At 50.5% G+C, this 8564-nt stretch overlaps 2 protein-coding genes across 4 annotated transcripts in view; both read left to right on the forward strand.

The window, feature by feature from the left end:
- The window catches only part of SPAG5 (sperm associated antigen 5), a 28189-nt gene extending 25104 nt beyond the window's left edge, over positions 1 to 3085 (forward strand). The window contains exons 16-24 of one of the 2 annotated variants that reach the window (XM_003797150.2): positions 273 to 368; positions 535 to 621; positions 889 to 1009; positions 1112 to 1223; positions 1621 to 1701; positions 1866 to 2021; positions 2102 to 2176; positions 2591 to 2671; positions 2890 to 3085. In XM_003797150.2, coding sequence (XP_003797198.1) covers positions 273 to 368; positions 535 to 621; positions 889 to 1009; positions 1112 to 1223; positions 1621 to 1701; positions 1866 to 2021; positions 2102 to 2176; positions 2591 to 2671; positions 2890 to 2961 — 881 coding nt within the window. In that variant the 3' untranslated portion in view covers positions 2962 to 3085. Of the gene's footprint in view, positions 1 to 262; positions 369 to 534; positions 622 to 888; positions 1010 to 1111; positions 1224 to 1620; positions 1702 to 1865; positions 2022 to 2101; positions 2177 to 2590; positions 2672 to 2889 lie in introns of both variants that reach the window. The other variant, XM_023517524.1, reaches the window with a different exon arrangement.
- Positions 3086 to 3881: 796 nt separating this feature from the next.
- ALDOC (aldolase, fructose-bisphosphate C) lies at positions 3882 to 7504 on the forward strand. Of its 2 annotated transcripts, none has more exons than XM_012809747.1 (9): positions 3882 to 3924; positions 5148 to 5271; positions 5358 to 5569; positions 5672 to 5726; positions 5819 to 5979; positions 6083 to 6166; positions 6403 to 6577; positions 6709 to 6908; positions 7020 to 7504. In XM_012809747.1, the coding sequence occupies exons 2-9, from the start codon at positions 5160 to 5162 to the stop codon at positions 7113 to 7115; spliced, it is 1095 nt and encodes a 364-aa protein (XP_012665201.1). In that variant the 5' UTR covers positions 3882 to 3924; positions 5148 to 5159; the 3' UTR covers positions 7116 to 7504. The 2 variants fall into 2 exon arrangements, with proteins under 2 accessions (XP_012665201.1, XP_023373247.1); XM_023517479.1 differs by lacking the exon at positions 3882 to 3924 and adding an exon at positions 4669 to 4683.
- Positions 7505 to 8564: the final 1060 nt, after the last annotated feature.

Genomic DNA, 8564 nt, shown 5'->3' on the forward strand with positions numbered 1-8564 from the left:
TTTTTTTAAGAGAAAAGTCAGTAGCTGAAAGGGGACTTAGGGTTTTTGTTTTTGTTATATGTTTAAAATATTGTTTTAGTGAGAGAAGACTTAAGAATATAAACCCATCCAGGAAAAGGCACTAATGGAAAAGTTGAAGATTGAGAAGTGAAGTAATAGGTGGATCAAATTTTAGAAGAGATGGCTTGGTGGGAGTACCTGAGACCTCAGGAAATCATTAACCCTGAACAGCAGCTGATAATATTTTACCCTTTGCCCTTAGGCTGAACCAGAGATCTTTGTGAGCACAGCCTGTGCTCCTGCCCAGGAATACCCTATGCCCAATGATAGCATCTTGGGAAGCATCTCGACAGCAGTGGCAGATGAAGGTTAAAGGCCCTGGGATGTGGGGTGGGAAAGTTGTGACCCTGCTCTGAATAGCTTCACCTGTTGAAGATACCCACCTTCAGTCCCACCTCTCCCTGGCTTCCATTATGTCAGACATCTGACTGGGTCACCACAGGTGCCCTCTCCAATGGTTGATTTTTATTTTAGAGCCAGAATCATCTCCTGTGCCCTTGCTTGGAAGTGACAAGAGTGCTTTCACCCGAGTAGCATCAATGGTTTCCCATCAGCCTACAGGTTAGGATGGGCTCCAGGGATCCTGCCTCATTTCTAGAAAATCTGGTGGTGATGAGGGAAGACAGAAGCAGTGAGAAGTGCTTTGCTCTAAAAACCTCAATTCTACTTGGGCTCATTTTATTTTGGCCTTTTGGGATCTGTAATGTTCTGGATGTTCAAATTCTATGGGTGGGGAACATAAGTAAGAATTGTGGAAATGATGGCTGTACATTTTCCTTCCTTCCAGGACTGAGGGGCTATACCTCTATCTTGGGCTTTCTCTTTCAGAGACCCCAGACATAGAGAAGAGCCTAGACAAGATGAGTACTATGATTCCTGAGCTTCAGAGCCTTTGTTCCCTGCTGCAAGAGTCTAAAGAAGAAGCCATCAGGACTTTGCAGCAAAAAATGTAAGTCTTGGTGACCCAGGAACAGTGAGACTGCCTCTTATGCTAACAACCCAGCTGGCCTCTGAGGGGACAGAAATGATGCTGAATTCTCCCCTCCCCCAGCTGTGATCTGCAGGACAGAATTCAGGCCCAGGAAGAACAGCATCAGGAAGCTCAGAAGGCAAAAGAAGCAGACATAGAAAAGCTGAACCAGGCCCTGTGCGTGCGCTACAAGGTGAAGGAGGGGCCTCTAAGTGGGGCGATAAAGAACTGGGGCAGCCCTACTGGTCCGCTGGGAGCCACTGTCTCTTCAGGAATCTGGGTGGTAGGGATTTTCCAACTATTGCTCTAGTTTTGCCCTTCCTGGGGTCACGTATTTCACATATTTGGGAATCAGCTATGGGCTGACCTATCTTCCCAGGCAGACTGAGGAGAGAACTCAGGAATTGTAGCATAACTCTCCCAACACTGTGGTGTACCTTGCCTGACTTGGCCCTGGAAGAAGAATTAATTGGATTGGTATCAACCAGTCCCCCCAGGGCTGAGCATAGGTCAGGCACTCTCTCTTCTGGCAAGGGCTACAAAGAATCCAGCTCTCCCTCAGTGTCTTCTCACCTCCCTTTCCTTCACAGAATGAAAAGGAGCTCCAGGAAGTGATACAGCAGCAGAACGAGAAGATCCTAGAGCAGATAGACAAGAGTGGCGAGCTCATAGTAAGTTCATCAGGATTCCTGGCTTCTGCCTTCTGTGTTACTGCCAGCCAGGACCCAAAATATGAGAAATGGATACCCTGGTCTACCTTTGTTCACCACATGGGATAAGTAGAATAGAGAGGACCTTTGAGGGTCATTGGATACCTCTCCATTCTTATTCCCAGAGCCTCAGAGAGGAGGTGACCCAGCTTACCCGCTCACTTCGGCGTGCAGAGACAGAGACTAAAGTGCTCCAAGAGACCCTGGCAAGCCAGTTGGACCCCAACTGTCAGCCCATGGCCACTAACTGGATCCAGGAGAAAGTGTGGCTCTCCCAGGAGGTGACTCGGAGTTAACAGAGGAGGTGGGCAGCTGGAGGGGACCCCAGGCTGTTCACCTATTGATCTGGACATATCTATAGGTGGACAAGCTGAGGGTGATGTTCTTGGAAATGAAAAATGAGAAGGAAAAACTCACAGTCAAATTCCAGAGTCATGTAAGAATTTCCTCATTGTTTCTTGGCCATTTTGTACCTTCAGTAGCAAGTGCCCTGCCACATTTCCCCTGTCCTATCAAGCTATGCTATTCTTTTTTTTTTTTTTGAGACAGTCTCACTTTGTCACCCTTGGTAGAGTTCCATGGCGTTATAGCTTATAGTACCCTCAGACTGTTGGACTCAAGTTATTCTCTTGCCTCACCCTCCCGAGTAGCTGGAACTATAGGTGCCCACCACAACACCTGGCTATTTTTAGAGATGAGGACTTTTGTTCAAGCTGGTCTCGAACCTGTGAGCTCAGGTGATGCACCTGACTGCGTCTCCCAGCGTGCTGGGATTACAGGCGTAAGCCACCGCACCCAGCCAATGCTATTCTTGTAAGCATAACACTTGTAAAACCTAATTGCTTTCTAGAGAAACATCCTAGAGGAGAACCTTCGGCGCTCAGACAAGGAGTTGAAAAAACTAGATGACATTATTCAGCATATTTATAAGGTAAAGGAGGGAGGGAGTTGATACAACTAAGGCACCTGGTATAAGGCCTGGCCCCAGGAGGTATAGAGGCATAGCTCTGGTTCTCACCTGTGTCACTATCACAGCCTTCTCTGTGGCTTCCATTTTCTCCCTTTTAAATCAGTGGCTGCTTCCTGGGGCTGGGAGCCTTGGTCCTTATGCCTGTGGTCCTGAGCTGCCCTTTGTGCCTCTCTTCTCAGACTCTGCTGTCCATCCCAGAGGTAGTAAAGGGTTGCAAGGAGCTACAGGGATTGCTGGAATTTCTGAGCTAAAAAACTGAAAGCTGGAATCTGCTTCACCTCTTTTTACCTGCAGTATCCTCTTATTCTCATACTAAGACAAATTAGAATACAGCTGTGTTTAATGCTATTTAAATAAAGTATATTTAATTTTTTCTTCAAGCTCACTGAGTCTTATATTTTGGGTGGGAGGGAGTGGAAGGTCAGGGAAGAAGAAGCTGGGCCCTCCTGCCAAGTGCTCTCCTGCAGGTCCACCTTGTGCTGCATTCAAATTCAAGGCTGCCTGCCCCTCCTCCCTTCCCTTCCCTGGCTTCACCCAAAACTCTGGGCACTGGACTGCTTGTTCCCTGGCTCACTGCCTGGGGGAAGCAGAAAAGGCTTCATTCTCTTAACTTTCCCCATCCCCCTCAGGGGGAGGCCCTGGTAAATATGGGGCTGAGGACAGAGAAACTCCATTCATTGCTCCCAGCCCTGAACGTGGGTACCTTGTGGGTGCCTCTTTCTCCCCACCCCACCCTCCAACATGCTATGACTGTTTAAGTGACTTCTCTTCACCAGACCTAGGCTTAATCCCTAACATCCAGCAAGTGCCCAAAACATGGTAAAGGCGATTTGTGGCAGAAATAAACGCAAGGTAAAGTGGTGAAATCTGGGCTCAAAAAAAAAAAAAAAGAAAGAAAGGAATACAAAGGCACTTCCTGCTTCTAGGTCCCTGGTGGCAGGGCTCCTTGAGGTGGGAGGGGAACAGCTCATAATGGCCCCTGAGGTCCTGGCGGGGGAGTCGCTCCACTTTCACCGCCCCGCCTCTGTGGGCGTGGCCTTGTCTGACACCAGTCCTGGGGAGGGGCGGGGCTGAGGCGGGGAGATGCTGGCTCCGCCCTCAGGAGGAGTCACGTAGCTCTGCGGCATCCGCAGCCTCATTTACAGAGTGAGCCTGAGCTGGAGTAGCCAGGCTGTTGTGGACCAGAGCCGGATCCGCTAACTGGCTGTGCACAGGTAAGGCCTGGCTGAGGCGGGAGCTGCTTGGCATCTCTGCTTCCTCTCCTTGGCTCTTCCCCTGCCATTCTTGTGGTGCTCCTTGGGGCCTCTGGTTGTGTCTACACCTTTTTCCTAACATCGTTGATCCTTTCTGTCCACTTAAAACTCCATGGCTTGGCATCTCCTGCTCCACCCCTTTCTCTTAGCTCTCCCACAAACCTCCGCTTTTCCAATCCTAAATCTTCCTCTACCTCCTAGATTTTTCTTAAGGGTCAAGCCTCCCCAGTTCTCCTGCCTTCTCTGCTCCTGGTCTGAGGCTATGCCCCTGAATGATTAGCTTGCATCATCAATACCTCCCCCAAGTCTCCTGCCCATTCTTGCGTCTCTCCCTTACTCCTTTCAATCTTAGACCTCTGCCCCATCTCCACTCTGGGTGTTTGAGTTGTGGGAAATTGAATGCTCCCTAATCCTCATCCCTTTCCTACACAGGTAAAGTGCTCCCAGCACTGGAGATGACCTGGCAGTGTCACCTCCCCCAGCCTTCACATACTACCTTAACAGACTTTCCAGCCTTCTTTCTTATAACGCTTTGCAGCACTATTGGGGCCAACCTCTAGACCTGGGGTGGGGAATAGGCAATAGGCATAGGCAGTAAGTTTTGGACTACAGAAAAGCAGCTATGCTGTGGAAGCCTGTGACTGGTATTTGTGCTACTCCTGTTTTCTACCTATTCCCCTCCTCCCAACCTTTTCCTCTAGAAGCAGAGAGAAGGAAGTGGTAAGTATTTTTGCCTTTCTGAAGACGTGGAAGTAAGTACATTTGCCCTAGGGGCATTGTTGGGGATAAGAATGGGGAAAGCTGAAAAGGCCAGGGCTTAAGCCACCCTTAATAAGGGACCACTTTCAGTGAAAGAAGCGTTGGCATCTTCAACTGGGCAGCAGATTCATAAGAAGACCTGTAGCTCCAGGGCTGCTCACCTCCCTGCCCCATCCCTGCATCTTTCCTGGGGCTGGGAAGGGTGCCCACCAGGGACAAAAGGAGATGTGAGAATTGGGGCCCCTAAGCCTGCTAGCTGTCAGAGGGATTGGTGCCACTTTGATGCCCAGGACTCATGCCAAGGTCTGCTGCCCTGTTCCCAGCCCCATGCTTGGTGGGGGAGGCCATTTGGCCCATCTGGCCAGGCAAGGCAGCAGAGGAAGCAGTGGGTGAGGTCCAGCTTTTATATTTTGTCTCCATTCCAGAGAGCTGCCACCATGCCTCATTCGTACCCAGCCCTTTCTGCTGAGCAGAAGAAGGAGTTGTCTGACATAGCCCTCCGGATTGTGGCCCCAGGCAAAGGCATTCTGGCTGCAGATGAGTCTGTAGGTAAGTGTGAGTCTGTAGCCAGGAGGGGTTCAGGTGGCCACAGAGTCCAGAGGACAGCCTTGCCGCCCTTCTTTGTTTGCCTTCAGGCAGCATGGCCAAGCGGTTAAGCCAAATTGGGGTGGAGAACACGGAGGAGAACCGCCGGCTGTATCGCCAGGTCCTGTTCAGTGCTGATGATCGTGTAAAGAAGTGCATCGGAGGTGTCATCTTCTTCCATGAGACACTCTATCAGAAAGATGATAACGGTGTTCCCTTTGTCCGTACCATCCAGGATAAGGGCATTGTTGTGGGCATCAAGGTGCAGCCCCTGGCCCTGAATGGGACTGGGTGTGGAAATAGGTTGTGTAGGAAGGGTGACAAGGGGAAGCCTGCCTGGGCTCAGCCTGTGCTTCTTCCACAGGTTGACAAAGGTGTAGTGCCTCTAGCAGGGACTGATGGAGAAACCACCACGCAAGGTACTGGGTGGGTGGGCTTCAGGACCATAGAGGTGTTAGGTGGTTGATGCTGGCAAGGGGGCAGGGAGATGAGGCTGGTATTATGCTTACAGGGCTGGATGGGCTCTCAGAACGCTGTGCCCAGTACAAAAAGGATGGTGCTGACTTTGCCAAGTGGCGCTGTGTGCTAAAAATCAGTGAGCGCACGCCCTCAGCACTTGCCATTCTGGAGAATGCCAATGTGCTGGCCCGCTATGCCAGCATCTGCCAGCAGGTATGTGTGCTCCTAAGGGCAGTCAGATGGGTGGGAGAGGGTTGTAAGGCTTTCTCCCATCTCCTCTACTACCCCTCGCAAGCTACTCTGCTCTTGCCAACAGAATGGCATTGTGCCTATTGTGGAACCTGAGATCCTGCCTGATGGAGATCATGACCTCAAACGTTGCCAGTATGTTACAGAGAAGGTGAGTCCACACCTAGACACAGACACATGCCATAGGGAAGCCTACCAGGGGTGCCTGTTCCCCAGGGCTCCTGACTTAGATCCCTAAGCACTTCTCCCTTGCATTCTTTCACTTGATCCAGAACAGGCCTATGAGTGTGAGCCCTGAGCCATCCCAGTCCTTGCCCACCTACCCTTAGACAGGAAGCATAGAGCAGTAAGGGCCCAGACCCTTAGTAAACCTCCTCTGATCCCCAGATCCTGGCTGCTGTGTACAAGGCTCTGAGTGACCATCATGTATACCTGGAGGGGACCCTCCTCAAGCCCAACATGGTGACCCCTGGCCATGCCTGTCCCATCAAGTATAGCCCAGAGGAGATTGCCATGGCAACTGTCACTGCCCTGCGTCGCACTGTGCCCCCAGCTGTCCCAGGTACTACCCTGTTCCGTCATCTTCTATTATCCCCGAGGCTCATCCTCAGGCTCTTCTTGTGGACTCCAGGGCTTCCTTAGCCTGGAAAATAGGGGGTGACAAATCAATTTGCCTTATCTTCTCCACTCCAGGAATAACCTTCCTGTCTGGGGGTCAGAGTGAAGAGGAGGCATCACTCAACCTCAATGCCATCAACCGCTGCCCCCTGCCCCGGCCCTGGGCCCTCACCTTCTCCTATGGGCGTGCTCTGCAGGCCTCTGCACTCAATGCCTGGCGAGGCCAACGGGACAATGCTGAGGCTGCTACCGAGGAGTTCATCAAGAGGGCTGAGGTTGGGAGTTACAGATAGTGGTGGGGGGACATTACCCAGAGGTTACGGCCTGGGCAGGGTTTGGCATCTGTGTCCTAGCTCAGCCTGCTTACTTCACTTCTTCTTTTGTAGGTAAATGGGCTTGCTGCCCAGGGCAAGTATGAAGGCAGTGGAGAAGATGGTGGAGCAGCAGCTCAGTCCCTCTACGTTGCCAATCATGCCTACTGAGCATTCACTCCATACCACAGCCCTTGGTCTAGCCACCTATACCCACTTAGCCTGTAGTCACGGCCAGGGCCAAATAGCCATGCAGAGCAGAGATGCCTTCATCCAGAACCAAGTCATCTTCCTTTCTTCTCCTGTTGCTGTCCCTGGGACCATAGGATGGGAGGATAGGGAGCCACTTATGACTAAGGACAGAAGAACTTGATAGGCGTTAAAGCAGGATGCCTGGGTCTCCCACACTGCCTCTGCCAGCTCTCCCACAATTTCCCTACGATGAGGTAGCTTCTTGAGTTCTCCTTGCTTTCCCTCTCTCCTGGGATCAGAGGGTAGTATACTAGCCCTGACTCATGCCTTGAATACATACCACACAGCAAATAAATGGTAGCAAAACAGGCTCTTCTGTCTGTCTGTTTTACACATCAGATTCCCACCTCCAAGTTTCTGATGTCTACAATTCCATCTCTGAGACTTCTGATTTTGGAAGTGGAGAGGGCAGGATTTGAATTTTACTGGTCTTCAAGTTTATGGAGGAAGGGCACATGCTCTTTCCTGTTGATGTCAAAGGCTGGAGGAGGGCAGTGAGAAAGGCTGCAAGTCTTCCAGGGACTACCACATCAAAGGAACTAGGCTGCAGCCATGGAGGATGGAGTGAGACAAGAGTGAGGCAACTGTTGAAGGCAGATTTTGTGCAAATCTCAAAGCACAAAGGCAGAAGGACAAGCTAGGATGGAAGGAGTGGGGATTCAGGTCATTGCAGTGTTGAGTACAGTTGGGACCTGACACTCCTTTAGTGGGTAACCATAGCGGGAAGAGCGCTTGGGCTCCTGCCCAGTAAGGAAAACTCTCAAGGCTCTGGGCTGAGCAGAGTATCTAGGTGGTTACCAAGGGCTATGGCCCACTCCTATTTGGGGAGGCACAGAAGGGGCCAATTTGAGGGTTTGGGTGAGGGGCAGACATGGTGAGGCCTTAAGACCCAGGGCTGAAAACCTAGGTCTACCTGAGCAGATAAAGATGAAAGAACAAGCAGGATGTGTCCTGTGAGAATTTGGGAGGCCACCAATACTCCACCTTGTATGGCCTGATCTTATTATAACAAAAATAGCTATCACTTATGTAGCACTTTCTATGTGCCCCTGACAACCCTATTCCAATCACTTTATGGGTGGTAATTCATTTAATACAACTCTATAGAGCACATACTATTATCCCTATTTTAATATTAGGCAAAAGGTACAGAGAGATATCAAGACCACCCAGGTAGTAAGTGGTAAAGCCAAGATTTGAACGGCAGTGATTAGGATCCAGAGTCTGTGCTTATGAATTCTCAAGATTTTTATCTTGAGTTTTCCAAGTTGGAAATGACTTTAAAAAATACTGAACTGGGCTCGGCGCCTGTGGCTCAAGTGGCTAAGGCGCCAGCCACATACACCTAAGGTGGCGGGTTCGAATCCC

Source organism: Otolemur garnettii, unplaced genomic scaffold, assembly GCF_000181295.1.
Source record: "Otolemur garnettii isolate 467f Iridium unplaced genomic scaffold, OtoGar3 scaffold00112, whole genome shotgun sequence".
Classification (NCBI taxonomy): Eukaryota; Metazoa; Chordata; class Mammalia; order Primates; family Galagidae; genus Otolemur; species Otolemur garnettii.